The 23,829-nt window shown below is 51.7% G+C and overlaps 1 protein-coding gene across 2 annotated transcripts; it reads left to right on the forward strand.

Moving 5' to 3' along the window:
• Positions 1 to 4,463: 4,463 nt before the first annotated feature.
• Positions 4,464 to 22,151, forward strand: SLC2A7 (solute carrier family 2 member 7). 2 transcript variants are annotated; one of them, XM_074377828.1, is made up of 11 exons: positions 4,774 to 4,800; positions 6,829 to 6,831; positions 7,079 to 7,199; positions 7,925 to 8,077; positions 9,591 to 9,716; positions 10,175 to 10,362; positions 11,734 to 11,844; positions 14,373 to 14,474; positions 17,344 to 17,419; positions 19,237 to 19,376; positions 19,965 to 22,151. In XM_074377828.1, the coding sequence occupies exons 1-11, from the start codon at positions 4,789 to 4,791 to the stop codon at positions 20,184 to 20,186; spliced, it is 1,254 nt and encodes a 417-aa protein (XP_074233929.1). In that variant the 5' UTR covers positions 4,774 to 4,788; the 3' UTR covers positions 20,187 to 22,151. The 2 variants fall into 2 exon arrangements, with proteins under 2 accessions (XP_074233928.1, XP_074233929.1); XM_074377827.1 differs by lacking the exon at positions 6,829 to 6,831 and having other exon boundaries at positions 4,464 to 4,898; positions 7,075 to 7,199.
• The last annotated feature ends 1,678 nt before the right edge of the window (positions 22,152 to 23,829 follow it).

The raw sequence follows: 23,829 nt of genomic DNA on the forward strand, positions 1-23,829 counted from the left end.
CTGGAGAAGGCAGAGAAATGGACTCTCCCTTAGAGCCTCCAGAAAGGAATACAGCTCTGCTGACACCTTGATTTTAGCACATTGAGACCCTTGGCAGATTCATAACCTCCAGAATTGTAAGGTAGTGACTTTGTGTTGTCTTAATCCACTAAATTCGTGGTACTTTGTTACAGCAACCACAGGAAACTAATACAGACCTTGGTACTGAGCAGTGGGGCAGGCTGTCATAGAGATGGCTTTGCATGGGGCAATGGAAGAGGCTGGAAGAACTCTGAGGAACATGACAGAAAAAGCCTAGATCACCCCGAACACACTTGGTAGACCCAGAAATGTTAATATTCCCTGCTCACTGGGTGACCTGGCCGTGCAGCCAAGGTGAAAAGGCAGGTAAGTGCCACCCAGGGGAGAGATGGGTCCATGATTCAAGGTCACTGAGGACAGATGCCTCGAGGGTACAGTGTCTGCTTACAGCAAGAGAGGAGACAGAAAGCGGACAAGATTCAGCCCCTGGCAAACTGTCCATCTCCCCCCGAGCGGGTCCACTCCGCGACACCAGAGGGCAGTGCGGCTGCGCACACCCTACTCCATGCCGTGTGGGAGGACCCCCAACTCCTCCCCAGCGGGGCCTGAAATACAGAAAACTGGGGGCCGCCGCCGCAGGCGCAGTAAGCAGGACGCAGGAGCACACACTGAGCCCGAAACAGGGAAAGACGTTCCCGCGCAGGCTGGGAGGCTCTTTGTGTCTTAGCAAAAAGTGTCCTGGGCCCAGGACTCATTTTTATGCGGCCGAGCTAGCAGGGGAGAAAGAGAGGTGCCTCCCCAAGAACTAACAGTCTGCTAGCGAGGCCCCAGGAGGGGTGAGGGGCACAGCAAAGGAACATACAGCACTTTGGAGAAAACCTGAATTGTCATGGGAGGAATAAGGACCCCACATTCTCATCTCTGCGGCCGTCAGGCTGCTGTCCACGAGCCAATGCGTTTTTACCCAAGCCCACGAGTGTATTTCGCTCTAGTCACTTAACATAACGTTCATAACATGTTTTCATGTCCCTACCTAATTCTCCTAATTATCCTTTGAAATGGCAGCCTGGCATTCCAATCAGTTGATTTGTCATAATTTGTTCAGTCATTCCCCACTGTTTTTTGTTGTTGTTGTTGTTAATAAAGATAATTCTGAAATGAGCACCTACGTTCAATGCTTTATTGACTTATTTAACACTAATAAGTGTAATTAGAAATAATTAAGTTGTATTTCTTTAAAAGTATTTAGTTCGCTCTTTTCCCCAATGGACAATTAGTCCCAGTTCCCAGGAGGAAACGCAGACGGAGAAATAACACAGGAGACACAGAACAGATCCCGGCAATCAGGCCTGACTTGGTTTCCGAGATGCCTCACTTCTAGGGACCAAGGGCAGATGGCATTTTTCTTCTCCTTGGTGCCACCAGGGAGCTTCTGGTTTGAGGCTTGGTGGAGACAAAGACAAAACTCACGCTGTACATTAATGTTAATCTTATCTTATCAGCACTTCCTCGGAAAATGTCCTCCTGGGGAAAGTCAGTAGGGTCCAGAGACCAAAAGGGTAAAAAGGTCTGGCAGGCCCCGGGAAGTAACAGCCGATCCTGCTAGTGGTCAGCACAGAGCAGGACTCACGTGTCTATCTGGGAGAGAGAGCACACCTGTTTCTCACCTGAAAAAGGGTGGAGGAAAAAGAGGCAGGGACGCCTCCGCTCGCCCCATCCAAGAAGGGGGTGAGTACCAAGCCTAGGAAACTGTCCCTGTCCCTGTGCTACTAGGACTGTGGTGGGAGGGGCAGACCTGACACGCTGCTAGCAGAGAGGACAGCACTGCCCCCACCTCTCCTGGGTTGGGTGCCAGCCCTGGGAGAGTAGTGGGGGGAAACATCCCAGCTCAGACACAAGACAGGGGGCTGAGTCCAGCTCTAGTGAAGTGTGGGAGACCCCTGCCCCCATCCTGCTCCCCCCACATCAGGAGGTGCCAGAATCCTGCTCTTCTCTGCCAGGTTGGTTCTCTGGCTGCACAGGGCTGAGGCGGCCAGCAGTCAGGCAGCTGATGGTGGGGGTGGGCGTCGGAGGTACAGGTAACAGGCCAGCACGGGGCGGGGGGGGGGGGTCTGGGGCTGTGGCTCTGCACCAGCTGGTTTTTTGGGCCCTGAGTGACACTAACTCAGGCAGCCACAGACCCTGCCCCAGTTCTGCCACCCCCTCCTCAGACTTTGGCCCTGGGGCCACTTCCCCGAAGCGGCCCTGGGTCCTGGGCTAGCTGAGGAAATGTGATTGTCTTGGTTTTCCCAGGAGTGTGTCCTGGAGTCAAAGACAAGCCACACGTGTCCTTTGGGGCCTCTGTTTGCTGCTGCCTCTGTCTAGAATGCTTTTCCCCCAGATGCTCACAGGCCCTTCTCAACCGTTCAGGTCCCAGCTCAGAGGCACACCCTCAGAGAGGCCATCACCGCCCACTGGCTTCTGTCCCTTTATCTGTTTGATTGCCTTCACAGCATTATCATTATTTGGAAGTTTGTTTTGGTTTGGTTTTTGGCCTCCCCTTACCAGAATGTAAGCTCAGCAAGGGCAGAGACACTGGCCCTGTTCCCTGAAGCTCCCCCCTACTTCATCCAGGGTCGGGCATAGGGCCAGACACGGAGGAGATGCTCAGATACATCTCTGAGGATGGGGACATGTGCAAGGCACAGGAAATGACGCTGCCCAGTCCCCCAGCCTCGGGCCACCTTCCCCGCTTCCCGGGGCCCCAACCCCCACTTCCGGCCCTGCCTCAGCCCCACTTCCAGAAGCTCTGAGGGCCAACCCCCGAGTCCCTGATGGTAGACCTCCTCTCCCACAGAGGCTCCAACCCACACTGGTGTTGGCCACACTGAGCGCAGCCTTTGGCTCGGCCTTCCAGTACAGCTACAACATCGCCGTGGTCAACACGCCGCACAAGGTGGGCATGAGGTGGGCGGGAGACGGCTGCCATCTTGCTGTGTGGAGGCCGCCATCTTTCTTCCAGAAGCCAGGTCCTTTTTCCGGAAGTCACCGTCTTCCACTAGTACTCCTGCCTCTGGAGATCAGGGGATGACTAGGGTTGTTGGGTTGTTCCCCCGGGGTACATTGGGAAGAATGTGGGGGATGGATCTGGACTCCCTGCCCGTGGCTTTGGTCCCACTGCCCTTCCCCTGGGAAGGCCACTTGCAGATGGCAAAGAGAATGAGGTCAAGGACTGAACTCTTAGGGGTTGGGATGGGGTGAGGGGAAGCTAAGGATAAAGAGTGTCCCCAAGGCCTAGTAAAGCATGCAAGTCAGGAGGGAGGGACAGGCCTGGGTGGTGAGTCAAGATGAGGAAGGAGAGCTGACCACTGGCTTTGACCTTACAGAGGGCATGAGTGACCTTGGCAGGAGCAGCTCAGGTGAGAGGGAGATTGGAGTGGGTTCGAGGGAGAATGAGCAGAGTGGAGGAGAGACAGTGGGGACAGACAGCATTTTGAAGAAGCTTTGTTGCACAGGAGAGCAAAAATGAAGCTTAGTGAAGGGGGTGAGGGGGTCACGTAGGTTTTTCTAGGGCAAGAGTCATGTTGGTATAGTGACAAGAAGGATGCAGTAAAGAAGGAAGGACCAAGGGGGAGGGTACAGCTCAGTGGCAGAGCGTGAGCTTAGCATGCACGAGGTCCTGGGTTCAATCCCCAGTGCCTCCATTAAATAAATAAACCTGATTACCTCCCTATCCCTCCCCACCAAAATTTTTTAAATGAAATTTTAAAAAAGAAGGAAGGGCCAGTGATGCAGGACAGACAAGGGACAGTTACAGGGAGAAAGTCCCTGAAAGGCACAGGCAGGACCCAGTGTCTTTCCCATTCGTTTGGGTACGCGAGTCCTGCTGCCCTTTAAACATCACCGTCATTAGTTTATAGCTACACTTTGTCCTGCTTCACAGGAGATTCTGTAGCAGTTGCTCATGGCTTACTTCAATATACTTATCATTATTACCACTGAAGGAACATTTTTTCTCAATCATACAGTGTACCATCACTAGATCACAATGAATGCTCACAAATTCTCTATTATTATATTATTATTTCTGTAATCGATGAGGAAACTAAGGCTTATAGAAGTAAGATCACTTGCCCAAAGTCCCACAATTAATTTTGTGGGGAGGGAAGAGGCAACTAAGTTTGTCTGCTTGTTTATTTGTTTATATATTTATAAAATGGAAGTACTGGGGACTGAACCCAGGACCTCGTGCATGCTGAGTGCACACTCTACCACTGAGCTACACCCTCCCCCTAAAGTCACACAATTAGTAACAATATTTCTTACATTGTCTCTTGCATAGTAAGGCTCGGCAGAGTGATTTTTTTTTAATTATTTTTTATTTATTTATTTTAGGTGGGGAGGTAATTAGGTTCATTTATTTATTTACCTTTAGAGGAGGTACTGGGGATCGAACCCAGGACCTTGTGTATGCTAGGCATGCACTCTACCACTTGAGCTATTTCCTCCCTGCAAGGTGAATTTTTAACAACTTTTTGTGAAGTCTGGTTCCTCATCTCACCCCATCATAAAGTAGGCTTTTTTATTTCCAGGTAACAACAGAGAATCAGGTGCGTCCTAGGGGCACTGGCAGAGCCATCCTTCAGTACGATGACAAGAGGCAACTGAGAATTTTACCTCCTCATCTCTCATGAGTAGCCCGCTGTTCTTGACCATGGATGGGGCGATGTTTTCTAGGTCTTGAAGTCCTTTTATAACGAAACCTACTTGGAGCGACACGGAGCCCCCATGGACGAGAGGGTCACGCTGTTGCTGTGGTCTTGCACGGTGTCCATGTTTCCTCTGGGCGGCTTGGTGGGCTCGCTGGTTGTCGGCCTGCTGGTTGACAAATGTGGCAGGTAAAGGGGGGCGTGCTGCTCACGCAGAATTCACATTAGTAACTCTCACTGTCTCTTGGTGATCGTACCTCTGGTGGGGAGATGTGTGACCTTGAAAATCAAGAGACCTGAAGACCAGTCCCCACTTTGCCATAGACATCACGCCCCTAAAAGCAAGTCCCTGAATTCTTGGGAGTTCTTCCTCTTGTCAGCTGCACGGAACAGCGATCTCTCCGACGTCTGCCCCGTGGGGGGTGGTCCAGCCTTGGAGAGCAAAGTTCTTGGCGATACTCAGCAGAGCGCCTCGTCAGCACTTCCAGCAGGTGTTCAATTAATGCTTGTTGATTGGCTTTGATTCGCGGTCAGGTCACCCCTGCCTCCAAGTTGTAACGGCTGCTGCCTCTCCCTGGGCGGCCCCAGCAGTGTTGTTCTGAGCTTTGGGGCGCAGACCAAATCGCTCCACGTGCCCCCGTCTCGTGTCCTGTTTGAGAGGGAACACTAGTTCTTGCACTTTGCTTGGTTTACATGGACTCGCTAATCTTGATGCCTAAGCCCAGGTGCTGTGAGAACGTGACTCCGCAGATAAGGACGGATGCCCAGGCCAAGGTTCCCAGGGAGGGACGGAGGGCACCGAGGTCTCAGGGTGAGGCCCCGAGGAGCTCCATCTGGCCAGATCCCACTCTTTGGAATTCACAGTTACACTTGGATTTGAGGTGCCAAGGTTGGCAGTTTGGTTGGGAGTGAGTGGAAAGCCCTCTGAAGGAGGCTAACTTTTAAAGACACAGAGCAAGCAATTCAGTCTTCGTGCATAAAGGAAAACATTGGCAACTGGAAATTAATTATTTACTAAGCAGGACCCATCACAGGATCCTTTCTGTAGATACTCGAGTAACAATTTATTTGCCACTTGTTGTATTCTGGAATGAAGAAAACATTCAACATACTGCAATCATGCCATAATCTGGGCTTTTCTGTAATTCCAACTGCGCTGTTCTTAGCTACACCGAGAATGGCTGGACTGTTCTGGAAGCTTGGCCTCCACTTCCTTGTTGGAACCCACAGTCACACACCTTGGGACCTCAGAGATGGTTTCATCACTGTCCATTTTGCAGAGGAGGACCCTGAGGCCGGTGTGGTGGAGCTGGCCTTGTCCTAGTGGGGTCTGGACCAGCCCTGAGCTGAGCTAAGGCTTCCTGGTCGTCAGGAAGGGTGGGGCGGGGCGGGGGGCAGGCACTGTGAGCTGTTTTTTCTCTCTGCCCCCGAGGGCTGCCGATCCTCTGCTCTCAGAGTTTGGGCTCTGATGCCAGCTCTCAAGCGTACAGCCACTCCAGGGAGAAAAAAGTGGCCTGAGAGAAGCAGTATCCGGTGAGTCCTCAGTGTTGCCCAGTGAGGACTTTCATAGGACTCTCATGGCTAGCCACCCCCAGGAGCGTGTCTGGGTTTCCCTTTAGAGACCTCCCTCCCACACTCCAGGCATCAGAGCCTCACCCCTCGGCTGACGGACTCAGGGCACCTGTGACAGTCAGGGTCCTGATGGTCCCCAGAGGTGGGCAGGGGGCAGGGAAATCACAAAAGGTGGTGCAGCCAGCCTTCCTTCCTGATCTACTGCTGTTTCCTCCTTTGGCAAAACCCAAGCCAAGTATGGGGGTGAGGGGCAAGGGCGCCAGTGGTGCAAGTCAGCAGGGTACACAGAGCACGGTCTGGAAGGTAGGGGTGGACCCTGGGGGGAAGCAGGGTGCCACCAGCATAGTTGTTTTTCAGACGCTCCCTCCCTCCCCTTCGTAGACTCCTGTTTTTTCAGCCTTGGGAGGAACCTTTGTGATCATATAATCCAACTCTGTATCTCACCTGTTGTAGGACTCCCCTGCTCAACATTCCTGACAATCTTCATTTAGCCTAGTCTCTGCTTGAATACCACCAGTGGCAGGAAGCTTCCGACCTGCAGAGGCAGCCCGTTCCTTTGTCCTTCCCTATGGTTTTCCATCAGCCCCAACCGTTAGCATGTTCCCACTCCCCACCCCACCCCGCCGACCCTAAACCTCACTTCCTGGGGTTTCTGTCCATCGGCCCCCACCTTCTGTCCTTCCCATAATCAGCCTCTCTCAGGCCCTTCCCCAGCCCATCTGCGGTGGCTGCCCTGCAGCGCAGGAGCTGGGGTCAGAGAGCATGTGCCCTCTGGGCTCTGCTGTCCTTGCAGAAAGGGCACCCTGCTGATCAACAACGTCTTCGCCATCACCCCCGCCATCCTGATGGGAGTCAGCAAAGTGGCCAAGGCTTTCGAGCCGATCGTCTTTTCTCGAGTGCTGCTGGGAGTCTGCGCAGGTACCACCGTCACCAGCGTGGGGAGGGTGGGAGTCAGAAGCGCCAGCACCATTGGTCAAGGCTGGCCGCCGGGGCGACTAGGGTCTGCCTGGCTCTGCATGGCTCTTTTCCCTTTGGGGGCATCCTCGTGTCTCCACTCCCAGACCCTTGAAAACCTCTTTCTCCCCTTCCCCTTGTTTAACAAGACTTATCAGGGAAGGATCTTCAAAAACACACTTTGGCCTTGAAGTAAAAACGGATAAGGTTTTTCAAGGTATCTTCCCATGAGGGTTACCATTCACACTAGGATGAGGGGCTTCGAGCAAAAGGACCACAGAATCTGGGACTTTGGTCAGCAGGGGAGCGAGATTTCTTAACTATAGTGGTTTTTTTCCTATTAAAAAAAAAAGTGATACAAGTAACTGGTGCTTTAGAAAAATCAGAAAACAAGCCAAAGCCAAAGCCATCTCTTTAAGTCTTCACTCCCCAGGGACACGGTCCTTGCCTGGGACCAGTGGCCCCAGCTCTGCAGCTGGGGAGGGGAGGATGCTTCATCACGGGCTGCTGTGCACCCCGGGAGTCCTGAGGATCCTGGAAGGGTTTCCATATACGTGCAAACTAAACGGTTGGGGCCGACACCGTGGGGAAGCTCAAGGACTATGAGATAAATTAAATCTGGGGCTCCGGGGCCCCGGGAGGCTGGGACTGCCTTTCTCCTCCTCTGATTTTGGTTTTGCCAAACCCAGGCATCTCCTACAGTGCCCTCCCCATGTACCTGGGAGAATTAGCTCCCAAGAACCTCAGGGGTGCTCTGGGAACAATGACTGAGGTTTTCGTCATCATGGGAGTCTTCCTGGCACAGATCTTCAGCCTGCAGGCCGTCCTGGGCAACCCAACAGGTACCAGGGGCTCACTGAGGTCTGGAGGGAGGGGAAGCATGGGGGCCGCAGGCACAGGTCCAGCCACTGCCCAGCTGTGCCCGTGTGACTGGTGGATCAAGTCAGAGGTGCCCTTCGGGTTGGGGAATGCGTGGTCGGGTGGGCATGGGTGACCCTGACAAGGGCGGTTTTGGTGAGTGACGGGGACACACTGTGCCTGGGACTGGGAGGAGAAGGCGCGCGGACAAGAGGCACACACGACTCTTGGGAGTTTCGCTGTGAAGGGAAGGAGGGAAGCCGGGTGGTAGCTGGAGGGGGAAGCAGGCTGGAGAGGAGGTTTTCTCAGCTTGGAGAAATAACAGCGTGCTTGGCTGCTGAAGGAACGGTCCAGCCTCGAGGGCAGTGGATGCAGGCGGGGGCGGGCACGCAGCCACGGTCACTGTTACGTGGGTGGATGGGACACTTGCAGACATTGTCTTCTGGTTGTTTCAGTTTCCTCTGTGAAAGGAGGCAAGGCCATTGCCTGAGAGTGGGTGAGCTGGGGGGACCGGGGGAGGCAGGTTAGGACAGAGAAGAAAGGGTGAAATCACTGTCTCGGGGAGTGGGTGAGAGAATGGCCCAGGGCGTGGTGTGGCTTGAAGACAGGCCAGCATTCAAGGGCCAAGGAACACAGTGGGGTTTGTTATTTGGGGTTTTTTTTCCTTCATAAATATTCTCAGAGTACCTAAATGCCACATGGGTTCCTTAAGGGGTGGATGTACATCTCTGTGTTCCCCTTAGCGCCTTGAAGAGACTCAGCACCCAGCAGTGCTCAGTGAAAGGCCGTTAGTTTTAAGGATTCCCAAACTGCCCCAGGGCAGCTGAATGCTAAGCACTTGTGTCCTGGAAGGGGCTCTGAAAGGAAGCCACACCACCCAGCTCCTGCCTCTTCCTGCTGCCTAGAGTGCCCGCACATAATCACCACCATCGTCAACCTCTTTGTCTTACTGATGAGAAAACTGAGGCTTAGAGAAGCTGAGTGACTCAGCCAGTTCCCGTGGGAGCTAACAAGGCTTAGCTGAATCTCAGTACCGCCTCCTTAACCCAAACGTTCCTGAAGGAGCTCACACTTCCACAGCACTGGCTCCAGCTCCCTCCCCGACCCCAGTCTCCAGGAAGGTAGCAATTAGGCCGTTTCCAGCCATAAAGTTAGGAACAAGGCTTGGCTTCATTCTGTCTAGGGCTCACTCTTTTAAATCATACACTGTTCCTAAGAAAAGCGATGTTCTTCCTGCAAAATAAACTAAATCACATAGCTTTTGAAAATTGAAATTATTTTCCCCATTTTTAAATGAGGACGCCCTTTGTGGGTAGGTTCTGGGCAGCCGCATCCTGGCAAGGACTGGGTCCCTCTGCCCTTGGTGCTCATCGAGGGCTGGAACCACGTAGGTGAGCAACTTTGTAAAAGGAGAGGGTCGGGTCAGCTGGAGGGTACCCAGAGCCTCTGGGGGTACCGGCCGGTTAGTCTCAGGTTCCTGCTGTTGATTCCTTCCAGGCTGGCCTGTGCTCTTGGCACTCACAGGGGTCCCCGCACTGTTTCGGCTCCTCTCTCTGCCCTTTTTCCCCGAGAGCCCAAGATACACTCTGATTCAGAAAAAAGATGAAGAAACAGCTCGACAAGGTACTGAAGATACAGGCTGCTCTGTCAAGACCCTCTCACCCCGTTCACTTTCCTGCCACCTCCCCATGCCTGCGAAAATGTCCCTGCCTAGTGCCCAAAGCAGAGACCGGGCAGGTGACAGGGTAGCGAGGAGGTGTGCTCCAAGATGCAGGTGCCAATGGGATGCGATGGAGGTGCTGTTGGCACTGGGGAGTCCAGGGCACCTCCGGGGTGTAGTCCAGCAGAGAACATGGTCAAGGTCAAAGCCGGCATCATGACTGTTGCAAGCTTGACCAGGGTGGGGGTGTGACTGGGGACACCACGTGCTGCGGCCCTAACTGGGGTCAAATGAGCACCTGCCCTGGGAAAAGAGCAGCCTGTGGCCGGCGGGGGGCCCCAGCTCTTGCGGAGCTGTGCCTCTGCGTTTCTCTCTGCCTCCGGGAAACTGCGATGAGTGGGGGCCGCTCTGCTGCCCACAGCTCTGAGGAAACTGAGAGGCTGGACGGATGTGGAGGATGAGATAGAAGAGATGCGTGTGGAGGACCAGGCCGAGAGGGCCGAGGGCCGCCTGTCTGTGCTCAACCTCTTCACCTTCCGGCCTCTCCGCTGGCAGCTGGTCTCCATCATCGTGCTCATGGCCGGCCAGCAGCTCTCCGGGGTCAACGCGGTAGGCGGGTGAGGGATGCAGGCCAGGGTCGAGGGTGGGGCAGCCTGGGTCCCCGCCAGGGGCAGGATGTTGGCAGGGGGCTGTTAGCCCTGCAGTGGGGGTGTCTGAAGGGTCCATGCGAGGCTCCATCTCAGAATGTTGGTCCACTTGAAAGCTATTTGATTCAGTTAAACCCTACAAACATTTACTGAATCATTGTGAATAGCATTCATATTAGCGCTGTACTGTTCGTGTTACCGCAAAGGTCAAAGCGTGCAGAGCAACCTCTGCATCCAGGGGGAGTGGGAGTGAAAGGCAGCAGCTAGATAAGCCCAGGGTCCCAGCTCAGGGCAGCCGGGCAGTCGCTCTGTCACACAGGAGGCTCTTGTTTGCAAGGACCAAGGCCCCCTGGGAACAGCTTACCCAATACCGCACTCAATTTAGAGAAACAGCTTGGTGCGGAAGGCCAGGGATGCAGCTGGGTGTCAGGAACAGAAGCGGGGACAGAAAGGGACCTGGGGGGCTCCTCTGCCTCTCCACGTGCTCCCTGCATTCTTTTCTTGCTGCAGAACCTTCTTCCTCACTTCCCAGTGCCCAGAGAAAATGTCTCCCACGATGGTCCCTTCCCCTCTGAGATGAGCAGGCGCCCTCCTGGAACCAGCCTCCAGTTCCCGGGGAGGGCGATTACCCACAGGCTCAGGTCAAGAGCCCGCCTTGGGCTCACTCAGCCACGACCTTTGGTGGCATCGCTTTCCAGGAACGTGGTTCTTTTGCTATAATTGTATCTATCAACGCGGGGTGGGGAACGGGTGGAGATCTACAGAAAGAGGGGTGCAGTCTGCTTCCAGAAACGTCGGAGGCTAGATAGTTAACCCAGTTGGTGATCAAAGAAAGTGACAGGAAGGGATGGCATCAGACCTCTGGGGACTCATGGGTGTTTAGCCGGAGATGTTGAGGGGTACACAGCCTGGCAGGAGCCACAACCCGCGTGGCTTTCTGAAGTGCTGCACTGCCCGCATCCTTGGGGCTGGGCCAGGAGGGAAGCTGAGCTTGGGGCTGGCTTGGCTGGGAATGGGAGGCGAGGGGTCGTTCTGTGGGGCCTGAGACCATAGACTAGCAAAGCAGCAGAGGGAGAACTCTCGGGGGCAGCTAGTCCAGCTCCCCGTTTTACAGATGCAGAACCCGAGGCCCAGAGAGGGGAAGGGCTACCAGCCGGGCTCCACCCCAGGTCTCCTGAGTCCAGTCACAGCACTCTGCTCCCGCCTACTGCCTCCGTCCTGCCCACGGGGTCCCCTGGGCTTCTGGGGCCGTGTGCTGTATGCAGTCAGGAGAGGTAAGCCAGCGGCCTGCGCCTCTGGGCCGCTCCTCACCACCCCCGTGTTTTGGTTTTAGGTCAACTACTACGTGGACATGATCTATTTATCCGCTGGGGTGGAGGCCGCTCACTCCCAGTATGTAACCGTGGGTGCTGGCGTGGTCAACATAGTGATGACCGTCATCTCGGTGAGGACCCAGAAGTGTCCTTTCCATTGGGCATCTCTGAGCAGGAGCCCACTGGCAGACAAGAGCCCCCCAGAGGCCACTGAGAGCTGCTGGTGGCACGGGTCCTGGGGTCACTTAAGGGACATGGCCTTTCAGATGTGCGCATACTTGCCACTGTGTGACCTTGACCTGGGTACTTAAATACCTTCAAATTTAAGTTTCTTCCTTTGTACAATGGTTACAGTGATTGTAACACCGAGTATAGCGATGTAGGTGTTATTTATTGTTGGCATAAAACTATTATTTCAGAGTTTTATATTTAAAATCTGAGCCACTTATGCCTGTGTTGAAACAGTGAACTAACAGGGGTGTGCTTGCTTACGAGGTCAGGTGACCACGATGGTTCTTTCTCTAGAACTTTTCCAAGTTATCTTACTATGATTTTGATTCTTGTTTCTTGAGCTGCCTAGGGGGTTAAGGGTGTCTTGGAAAATTATGTGTTGCTTATCTGTATTTTCCCCAGAGCCAGTTTAAGCCCCAGTTAACTTTCAGAGTATTTAGCATGGTGGAGAGGGACAAGGGAAGGAAAACAGCAGGAAAGGAGGACTCCAGGAGGGGCTGGGGGACCCCCAGGCCCAGTGGTCCACCTTCCTGGGTCACTCCACCCCTTCCTCCCTCGGATTCCCTGAGCCCCTTCCCCTCCCTCTAGGGCAGGATCCATCCTCCGTCCTCAGAGCCCTCCTCCTCTAGGGCATCCGCATGACTAGGACTCTCTTCCCCGTCAAACTACCTGGAGAAACCCAAGCCAGAAAGACAGGGGCAGCAGCATCTGGGTACTAAGTGTTGGGGAACACGGCGGGCAGGAATTGCAGGAGGTAAAAGAATTTATCAAAGACAAAGGAAAGTTTGAAAAACAAAGACATGTTTAATAGATACACTGCTATGGACAGCAGCAAGCCACACAGACAAGGGGTGCCTGTGTGAGCACCCAGGGTTGGTTGTTAGGGTCTTTTATGGGTGAGGTGTTGGTGAGCACAATGGATTGGGGGCTGCAGGTGTGCACAGTTCTCTGATTGGTTGTAGGTAAGAAGATTAGGGTCTATGAAGGTCGGTGGGGTTTGACTCTGATAAGGTGGGCTGAAACCAGCCAGCCTGAGCTATTGTGAGGTTAGGCATTCCCTAGGGCTATTAGTTTGTTCAGGAAAACATGCCCAGTAAAGAATGTACTTTATCTTTTGAGGAACTGTAGGCAGACATCTGAGAGCCCAGGAATGGGGGCTGTTGGATCTTGAAGGATGCCATTTGGCCCCACACTAAGCATAGAAGATGAAGCTGGCCGGCCCCCTCTAACTTTCTCATGCAATCCCCAGACTGCCCTTTGCTCCTGTTGGGCCATCACTGAAAGGCAGTGACAGTTCCCATCTGTAGAGCTGTTCAGAGGACGGAAGTGACGTGTGTAAAGTGACCGTGCAGGGCCTGGCCTGGAGCCGGCCCTCAGCGATGGCATGGGTGTTGATGCTGCCGGGGGAGGGGGATGGAGTGGAAAGGGAAATGGCTTTATAACTGGAAGGAAGGCAGGCACGCTAGTCAGACGGAGCATGGGCCAAGCTTGGAGTATTTGAGAAGGTACAGGCTCAGCAGGAGGTGCATGTCCTGGAAGTGGGAAAGGAAGTACGGGGGTGAGTGGGCCCCTCATGGTCTGAGGCCAGATTCTGGGTGACCTTGTTGGGAACTGAAGCAGCAGGCAATGGGAGGGGGCAGTTTTAAAATGCAGGTTTTATTACTATTTGGGGATGTGGTGAGGCCAACAGATCAGGAGAGGATTGCCATTGAAAAGAGAGCTTGTTGCTCACAGTCCCCAAGGGAGCGAAGGGCACACAGGGCCAGGCGGAGAAGCACCTGCGCGGCTCAGGAGGCAGTGGGGGGGGGGGTGAGGGCAAAACCCTTTGCTGTGGTTTCCATGGGAAGGAACAGGCAGGGTGAGCAGGGTTAGGACAGGCTAGTTGCAAAGATTTCAGGGGGTTCCAGGGCATCGGGGCTGGTCCTGGTTGTCTGGTACCTGCCCTGGGTGATAGGACAGGGGACACTGGCTCAGGGTGTGAGAGCCTGATTGGGGCGGGTTGGGGGGACTGGGCTGGTTTCACAGAAAATGCGCACACAGGTGAGTTATTTGCTGTCTCTAGAAATTAGCTAAGGGTGGAAGGGGCAGTCCATCCAGAGTCAGCAAGAACCCTAGATGTCAAAGCATCAAAGCCAGAAACTGGAAAACGTGGTTATTACCAGGGGGCAGGAGGCTGGGGGCTGTCAGGGAGCGGAGACCCGGGTCTGTGGTTGGCTGAAACAAGGAAGGGCAGTGCTGCAGAGTCTGAGGCACCAATGTCAAGGTCATACAGGGTAAGCAGCCTAGGTTCCACGGAGCAGGCAGCCCGGGCAGGAGGGCACTTAAGGAGGGGCTGGAGGAGGGAGTCGAGACCCAGGCCAAGAATTCTGGGTGCCCCCCCAAAACCCTGTGCCACCGAGGCTCCTCACCGCCCTTCCTTACCCCCAAGGCGGGCGCCGTGGAGCGGCTGGGGCGGCGGCGCCTCCTGCTGGTCGGCTACGGCATCTGCGGCTCGGCCTGCCTCGTGCTGACACTGGCGCTGCTCTTCCAGGTTCGACCTTGCTTTCCAGCAGGGAGAAGGGGGAGGGGGCTGGAGGAGGGGGGCACAAGAGGGTGGGTGGTCCCGGTAACAGACCAAGGGGTTCTCAGCCGTGTCCGACTCCGCGCCCCCTTTGTGTGCAAGTTCTTTGTAATGCCCTGTCCTGAAGTGGAGCTCACGGGGGACTTCAATTACCTACCACATACCTGCTAGTAAGTAATTAAATATAATGCCTTTACCATAACGCAGAGGCTAAACAAGAAGAATTTACAATAAACTGTGTATTGCAATATGCCAGTGCTTAAGCGCACGGCACTAGGCAATGCCCACCAACAACGGACTGGATTAGAATAAAGAGACAGAAGATAGGGCGTCGTTCCATTCGAGAAGTAAAAGAAATGAGCAGATGGAGGTCAGCATGGACGGCGGAATAAAGTAGCATTAGGATACAGACCCACTGCGGACCGAACATCTGTGTAAGACAGAGAGGGAAATTACCTTACCTGAAGGAGGACCACCACCGCACAGGCGAATCCGGAGGTTAGGATGCAGGACGTGAGGTTCTGGCAGATGAGCTTGGGCTGGTTTATAAATGTGCTTTTCAAATACCCCCACCCAGGGTATAAAATGGGGCAGAGTTCTCACCTTGAAATCCTACCGCATGTCAAGATGGGTGTCCGTCTCTAATATCAAAAGTATCTCTGAGACCAGATCAGAAAGATGTGGAGACAGAAACAGTTCTCGGAGAGGCTGTGCAGTAAGGGGGAATGGTATCAGAGTAAGATCAAGACACCAGAGGCCGCCCAAATAAGAAATGCATCATTTTAATTTGTCATTTTCTTAGTATGTATTTATTACCTGTGCTCTACAAAAATTTTGAAAATACATAGGGTGGCCGTAGTATGAAATATTCTGAAAACAGCGAGCATGTTGTGTCTCCTTGGCAGCTTCTGCACCATTGTTGCTTTTGCAGTAAGTGCCTTTACAGTTACACTATATACAGATGGAGTGAGTGAGATTTCCTGGGTCTGTGCCATGTATACATGGGATTTTCCTCTATTTAAAAAACCAACCAACCAACCAACCATATACATCTTCCTTGACTTACAGTGGGGTTACATCCCAGTAAACCCACCATAAGCTGAAAATACTGAAAATCAAAAATGCATCTAATATACTTAATCTACTAAACATCATAGCTTAGTCTAGCCTACCTTTAATGTGTTCAGAAAACTTACATTAGCCTATGGTTGGGCAAAGTCATCTAACACAAAGCCTATTTTATAATAAAATGTTGACTGTCTCAGGTAAGGTATTGAATACTGTCCTGAAAGTGGAAAACAGAATGGTTGTCAGAATGGTTGTTGACCTTCGTGATCACGTGGCTGCCTAGGAACTGCCCAGCATCACGAGAGAGGATGGTACTGCCTATCCATAGCCTGGGAAAAGCTCAAAATTCAAAGTACAGTTTCTAGTGAACAAGTATCACTTTTGGACCATCGTAGAGTTGAAAATTGTTAAGTCAAACCATCGTTAAGTCAGGGAACCGTCTGTAGTTGGAAACACAATCATACACGAGGATGAGAATGTGAGAAGAGATTATTCTTGTAATTCGGAGACATTTTTCGCCTTTTCCCCCAAGCTGTCCTCTCCACGATGACTTCCTCCTTAACTCCCAGGTGAGCGCAAAGACCTTCAGGTGGACGAAGCTGGCTGTGCTCGGGGAACAGCATGGCAGTGGGGTGTGTGCAGGAACAGGCGAGGTGGAGGGTGATGGTGAAGCCGGCGAGGAAGATCCTAGTTACATTTCTGTTTCAGATGATTCCAAGTCTCCCTTTTAAAGACCTTATTTTCTCATTTTAAAACCAGTCTAAGTTCTTAGTAGAATATTTAGGGGCTTCAGGCAAGTGAAAAGAAGTAAGTGAAACCGGACATTAGCTACAGAAATCGTTGCCTTTTGGAAACCTTGGTGGCGTCCCCAGCAACTCTTTTTCTCCCACTCTCCATTCCAACCCATCGGCCAGTCCTGTTGGCTCTGCCTGAAAATGCATCCAGCAGCTGCCCAGGTGGCACCGCGTCCAGGGCGGCTCCTCCAGCCTCAGCGTCTCCTCTCTTCCTCCCCAGGTCATACAGGTCCCTCCCTCCCAGTGCTCATCTGTCACCTTGCCACCTGAAGCAACTCCAGTGAAGGAGCCGTTCCCGGTCCCCCCACACCCCCAGCAGCGCCAGCCCCGCACCAACTTCTCCTTCACAGCGGTTTTCCTAATTGTAGGGAGATAGTTACCTGCGTAGTTAGTTTGGTTGAAGTCTGCTCACCTGAGTTTGTACCATCCGTTGCCCTGGTTGTGGGGAGCAGAGCTGGGGATTGGCCAGCTCTCCTGGCCCAAGGGCTTCTAGAAGGATTCTGTCAGATGGCGTAGAGGCTGGGTCTCAGCTCCATCCCCTGCTGATTGTCTGACCTGGCCACTGCCTAATCCCTGAGGGACCCAGTGTCCTCTTGGCTGGTGTCCAGGCTCCCTGTGCTGAGTCTACATTTGTAGGATTGAAACAATTAATATCCTCACTCAGAGGGGTGTCATGAAGGGTTAACACTGGTGAAGGGCAGAGAATAAATCAGCCGTAGGCATTTCCGCTGCAACGTTGCTCTCAGTCAGGCCCGGCTCGCGGAGGCCCCTGCCAGCTAGAATGCCAGATGTCACTCCTGGTCTCCTTTTCCCCTCCTGCCCTCAGAGCCCTGGAGGCCCACATGGGTGCTCAGGAATCCAGGTGTGCCTCCTTCCTGTGGCAGGTGGGCTCATCTGCGTGGGCGGCTCTGAGTCCGAGCCCTCGGAGGTCCCAGCCCTGGCCCCTCAGGCACAGACAGCCCTGCCTCTCCCCGCAGGGCACGGTCCCTGAGCTGTCTTACCTTGGCATCATCTGTGTCTTCGCCTACATCGCGGGACATTCCACCGGGCCCAGTGAGTACCTGCCCACCCCCCACCCTCCAGGGCCTAGCACACAGTGTGTGTCCAGTAAGCATGTGTGGAATGAATGGATGCGCTGGTTTTGGTGAGTCTCACGATGTTCTCTCCACCTTTGCCTCTGTTCCTACACAAGCCCCACCCACACTGGAATTCTCAGTTCAATTACCTTTCTCTTGAAGGCCATTCCAGTTCACATTTGTTCATTCAACAGACGTTTGCTAAGTGCCAACCAGTGCCACAACCTGCCTGACCCTGACCCCCCCATCTCCTGCGGCTGCCAGAGGTGCCCAGCTTTTTGGTCCAGTGACCAACAAGGAGATGGGCCTCTGCAAATTGGGAGCTCTTGCCAGCCAGGTCCCACTGGGGGCAGCTCGGTGCACATCCACACCCTCTACCTGCTCACTTTAGCCTCCAAGCCCACAGCCCACCCGCGGCTCAGTTGTCTTTGGTCCCCTGACCTCCAGCTACAGTCCCTTGTTGCTCTGTCCCCATGTCCACCTGCCGCCAGCCTCGGGCCTTCACCTCCACCTACCTCTCGGGCAGCCTCCAGGCTTCCCTTTCCCTGTGTGTCCTCCTGAGACTCGAACCCAGTTCTCACTGCCTGGGGAAAGACACCTCCTTGCAGAATCTTGGTTTTGAAAGAGCTGTCCAGAAACCAAAATAAAGGTTTGGATCCATTTAACACACACTTAGTCTGTGCTGTGGCAGGCACTGGGGATACAGCCGTGAACCAGACTGACACAGTGGTGTTTAAGGGTATTGAAGTGGGATTTTCGGCAGGAAGCCTTCCCAAGGCTCCTCCAGTGTGGAGGCAGGAGGGCCTCGTGGGAACAGTGCTGGTGTTTGTATCGAGAGACCTGGGTTCTGGGCCACCCTGTGCCTTACTGCCTGTGTGGACCCTGAAGCAAGCCACTGGGCTTCTCAGGGCCTGAGGCTGCTCCTGGAGGAACATGGGATCAGATCGCAGACTGATTTGACATGTGAGCCAGACCCTAAAGGACTGCTCGCTGCCAGTCCCCTGGAGGGCAGGAGGGAGGCAGGACTGGGCAGGCAGCATGGACAACTTCCCGCACCACCACCCGCTTTGGGGCACAAAGCCCTGGGGCAGGGGCCCCCTCCTCACGGGGTTAGGAGTTTCCCACTTGACATCCAAGGGCAGCTCGTTCTGGGGCTCTGAATTCCTCTCCATCTCCATCTCCATCTCCATCTCCATCTCCATCCCCTGAGACTGTGCGTTTTCAACGTGGCCATATCACCCCACAAGGGTCAGAAATTGGTTGGGGGGAGGGACAGAATCTTATTCTTTTTAATGTATGAAGCCGTAGATAGACATACTGTATGTAAACAGATATACAACATATCTGTCATATTAAAATTTCACGAGGATGGTGATTGAGGAGGGAAAATAGCTTTAGGCATTTTAGGCAAGTCTCATTGAAAAAAGGTTGAGAAACCTCCCCAAGGCAAGGTGCCTGCCATTTCCCAGATCTACCACAGGGGGGCAGCACTTCCCAAGCACAAGAGATCGTTAAGCCCTACTCCCCCTTCCCTGTCTGCGAATTTAAAGATGACACCATCACGGGGGAGAGTGACCTTGGTGTGACCTTAAGGCTCAGCTCGGAGCTCATCTGAGGAGAAGCCGAGGGAGTGGAAGCAGCTGGCTGAGAGATGTGCGCTTCCTCCCCCTGCCGTCTGGGACAGACTGCGCTCCGAGGGGTCTGGGTTTGGGACCAGGGCCCAGGGCGTGCGGCTAGCCCGCTGGGACCCTCCGAGCCCCCTCCGCTCCACTCGCCAGTGCTCTCTGCCCCGAGGTCCCGTCCCCTCCGTGGTGAGGACCGAGATCTTCCTGCAGTCCTCGCGGCCGGCCGCCTTCATGGTGGACGGGGCTGTGCACTGGCTCACCAACTTCATCGTGGGCTTCGTGTTCCCTTCCGTCCAGCTGAGTGGGGGCGTCTCCGGCGGGAAGCACGGGGGGTGGGGGGGGGGGGCAGGGGCCCTTGCCCTTGCTCTCAGCGCGCCCCAAGGCAGGCAGGGCTCCGGGAAATAGGACTTGCCCTTCCACTAAGAACATCATTTGACAAGAGGGGCTGCTCTTGGACACGTTCAAGGTCCATAAAACACACATGGCACCACTTCTGCCAAACTGTGACTACCTAGGTTTCCCCCCAGCTAAAGGGAGCTCCTGGGTTTGGACCGTGAAGGGCTGACCACACAGGGGCTCTGGTCGGCCAAGTTCACAGCAAGCTAGAGCCTGGGTGAGGGACCAGTTCCCCCCTCCCCTGACCACCACCACCTCCTTCCTCTGTTTCCGAAGGCTAGCAGTCAAGTCTAGAGGACATAGTGTCCCTGTTGTTAAAAGGCTAAGGAGCCTTTTTTGACAGCAGGGCAAGACCGAATTTTCTAGCTATTTCACTTCTCTGAGAGTAAAGTAAAACTGGCCCTGGAGAAACTCCTGCATGACTCACAAAGGCCTCACCCAGAGCTGTTTCTGGCATCTTTCTTCCTCCACCCCCTCCTTTCTTCTTGTCTCTTGGCCTAGGAGGTCATCGGTGCTTACAGTTTCATCATCTTTGCTGGAATCTGCCTCCTCACTGCTGTTTACATCTATGTGGTCATTCCTGAGACCAAGGGCCGAACGTTTGTGGAAATAAACCGAATTTTTGCCAAGAGAAACAGAGTGGAGATTCCCGAGAAGAAAGAAGAAATCACAGATGTTGGGCCTTGCGTCCCGTCTCTGACTGCCCAGGAGACTTCCTTTTAGTGGCTCTGCACATCCCCCAGGGGCCATGGTATAGGCCTCGAGGGAGGGTAACAGCTGTGAGACTTCCGAGCCCCCAGTGGCAACCGGAAGATGTTGGAAAGTTTGGCCCCTGATTTATTGAGAAGCAGTTAGCTTCCGACGCTAGCTGCTGGGAAAAATGACGCCAGAGGACGGGCAGGGATGTATTGATTGGCAAGAATAGATTCTCTGATTCTACACCAGCATCAAAACTTGAATGATGGATGGACACACTCTCTTAATGTTGGCCAAGTGAGCCCAGGGTCATCCAAACACATTGTCAAGTTCAGAGATTGGTATGGAGGCCTGAATCCTGATCAAAGCATTGGTTAGAGCATCGAAGGAACTAGAAGCCAAGGCGTGGATTCTGTCGCCTTCCTGGGGTGGCTCCTCTCTCTCTCTGCGGCTCTGGGTTGCACAGCTACTCCTGGCTGATGTTCACAGCTTGCGGGGCTCTCTCACTCACATTTCTGAGGGTTGATGCTGGCTGACACTGATGCATGATCTAGGCTTCCTCATACCTTGGCAGCTGGATTCCTGTGTGCGGGGGAGGAGGAGAGAGGAGCAGAATTCCCTGCACACTCACACCCCTAGCTTCGGACGTCACATAGACAGCGTCAGTTCGGCCACATTCTGTTCTTTGGAAACTAGTCACTAATTCCAACCCACACTGAGGGTGGGAGGAATCAGACTGCAGCTTTTGAACAGAGGCATGGCCAAAAATAATTTGCAGAAATCTTTTAAAACCACCTTAAGATCTTTCTTTTGGGCCCAACGTTTTTGTTGTTGTTGTTGTTGTTTTGGGTTTTTTTGCCTATTCTGGTCCTTCGGCAAGTAAGTTAATCTTGTTTAGCTCCAGTTTCTACTAAGTTAAGGCTGATAATTCTTACCTTAAACCAGCTGGAAATGCTTAGTAAGTTAAGAAGCATTTGAAAAATGTCAGGGGTTATTTTAATGATGATTATTATAACATATCTGACAGCTGAGGCCCCCAGCATGCTCACCACAGAGGTCCCACCAGGCCTTGTTCTCTTCATGTGGATCTGTGCGGTGCCCTGTGGCAATGACTGAATTCCCAGGAGGTTCAAGATGTGGCCCCAGCAGGTCCTGTGGCTCATCCAGCCTGGGTATTTCATTCAGGAGTTTCGTGAGCTCATCATGATTCTCCCCCGGAATGATGATTCCTCCCTCCTCGATCATATACCCCATTTACAGGTCTTCTCCACCAGCCTTTCCCCGTGATCCACAGATAAGCCTGTCCTGAAGGGGACGCCCAGGTCTCAGGGCACGGGGCCCAGTTAGTGGTGCAAGAACAAAACAATAAAGGAGACACCTACCACAATGTTGGCCAAGTGAGCCCAGGGTCATCCAAACACATTAGCTTCCCCCGTGGAGTAAAATAGAAGATGGTGCATTTGTGGTTGGTGTGAGCGGATGTATAGTCTGGGCCTGGACAAGGCCGACTTGCTTCTACCCAGCAGGATACAGCAAGGTGACAGGATAATAAAGGGATATTATGAAGTTTTATGCCAATAATTCGACAATTTAGATGAAATGGACAAACTCCTCAAAAGACGCTAAATACCAAATCTCACTCAATAAGAAATAGATAACTTGTTTAGTCCTCCAACGACTACAGAAATTGAACTTGTAGTTAAAAACCTTCCCACAAAGAAAACTCCAGGCCCAAATGGACCCATTCGTGAATTCTACCAGATATTTAAGGAAGAAATAATACCAATTTGACACAAACTGTTCCAGAGAATTAAAGAGGAAGGAATATTTTAATAAGCTTTTTATTTTAGAATAATTTTACGTTTACAGAAGAGTTACAAAGATGGAACAGAGCTTCCTGTATATAACTTAACATGTTTCCTTACTGTTAAAATCTTACATTACTATGGACATTTGTCACAACCCAAAACACAACATTGCTGCATTACTATTAACTAAACCCCAGCCTTTATTTGAATTTCACCAGTTCTTCCACTAAGGTCCTTATTGAGGAAGGAATATTTTAAAACTCATTTTAGAAGTCATTTAGTCTGATACCAAGACCAACCTAATGACATTACAAGAAAACTACAGACCAATATGTATAAACATAGATACAGAAATTGTTAACCAATTGTTAGCAAATAGAATACAATATGTTATAAAGATAATAATATATCTTGGCCAAGTGGGGTTTATTTTGGGAATGCAAGGTTGGCTTAATCCTCCCCAAATTGATTGATCTATAGATCTAACACAATTCCAGTCAAAATCCCAGCAGGCTGTCTTGGAGGGATAGAAATTGACAAGCTGATTCTACAATTTATGTGGAAATGCAAAGAAGCTGGAATAACAAAAACAACTTTGAGAAAGACGAAGTTGGAGAACTAATGTTACCTAATGTCAAAATTATTATAAAACTACAGTAATCAAAACAGTATGGAACCAAAAACAAATCCATGAGACACAATAAAGAATCCAGAAATAAGGCTACTCATGTATAGACAGTAATTTTTGACAAAAGCAATTGAATGGGGACAGGATGATATTTCCTCCAGATGTTCTGGATTTTACAATTACATCCATAGGCAAAAAAAAAGAATTTTTATCCATACTTTCCATCATATATAAAAATTAACACAAAATGGATGATAGGCCTAAGTTAAAACCTTAAACTGTAAAACTTCTAGAATAGAACACAAGAGATAAATATTTGTGAGCTTGAGTTACACAAAACAATACCAAAAGCACAATCCACAAAAGAAAATATTGATAAATTGGACTTTGTCAGAATTAAGAATTTCTGCTATTTGTAAGGCCCTGTTAGGAAAATGAGGAGATAAGCAACAGACTGGTACAAATATTTGCAAATCATATCTCTGAAAAAGACTTTATCTAGATGTGGAATGTGTAAAGAACTCTCAAAACTCAGTAATAAGACAAACAACTCAATTTTTTTTAATGGGCAAAAGATTTTAATAAATACTTCACCAAAGACACAGGATGGTATGTAGCACGTGAAAAGATGTTTAATATTGTTAGTAATTAGGGAAATGCAAATTAAAACCTCAGTGACATAGGACTACATACCTGTTAGAACACCTAAAATTAATGAGACCAACTACATCAAGTACTGACAGGGGTGTGGAGAAATTGGAGCTCTTGCTTATACACTGCTGATAAGATTGCAAGTGGTACAACTACTTTTAAAGACAGTTTGCCAGTCTCTTACAAAGTTAAACACACCTCTACTCTGTGATCCACATTCACTCATAGGTATTTACTCAAAGAAATTAAAGCGTATATCCAGATGTCCATACAAAGGCTTGTATACAAAGGTTCATAGCAGGTTTACTTGTAATGGCCCCAAATTGGATGCAGTATAAAAGTGCATCCCTATGTGAAGGAATAAGCAAATTGTGGTATATCCATTCAATAGAATACTATATAGCAATAAAGATACCAACTCTTGACACATGCTGCAATATGCATGAATCTCAGTAATTCTGCTGAATGAAAGAAGCCAGACAAGAAAGTATATACTACATTGTTTCAATTATGTAAAATTGTAGGAAATGCAAACTAATCTACAGTGACAGAAAACCGATCAGTGGTTGTCTGGGGGAAACTT

Source organism: Camelus bactrianus, chromosome 13 (genome assembly GCF_048773025.1).
Source record: "Camelus bactrianus isolate YW-2024 breed Bactrian camel chromosome 13, ASM4877302v1, whole genome shotgun sequence".
NCBI classification, from domain to species: domain Eukaryota; kingdom Metazoa; phylum Chordata; class Mammalia; order Artiodactyla; family Camelidae; genus Camelus; species Camelus bactrianus.

What these genes read in the sequence shown, in the direction of transcription:
- SLC2A7 (XM_074377827.1), top strand. Translation starts at nt 4,789, where the DNA reads ATGGACGAGAGGGTCACGCTGTTGCTGTGGTCTTGCACGGTGTCCATG. An exon ending in CTGGTTGACAAATGTGGCAG is followed by an intron (nt 4,899 to 7,074) that starts GTAAAGGGGGGC and finishes CTGTCCTTGCAG; the next exon opens with AAAGGGCACCCTGCTGATCA. An exon ending in AGCTCTCCGGGGTCAACGCG is followed by an intron (nt 10,363 to 11,733) that starts GTAGGCGGGTGA and finishes TTTTGGTTTTAG; the next exon opens with GTCAACTACTACGTGGACAT.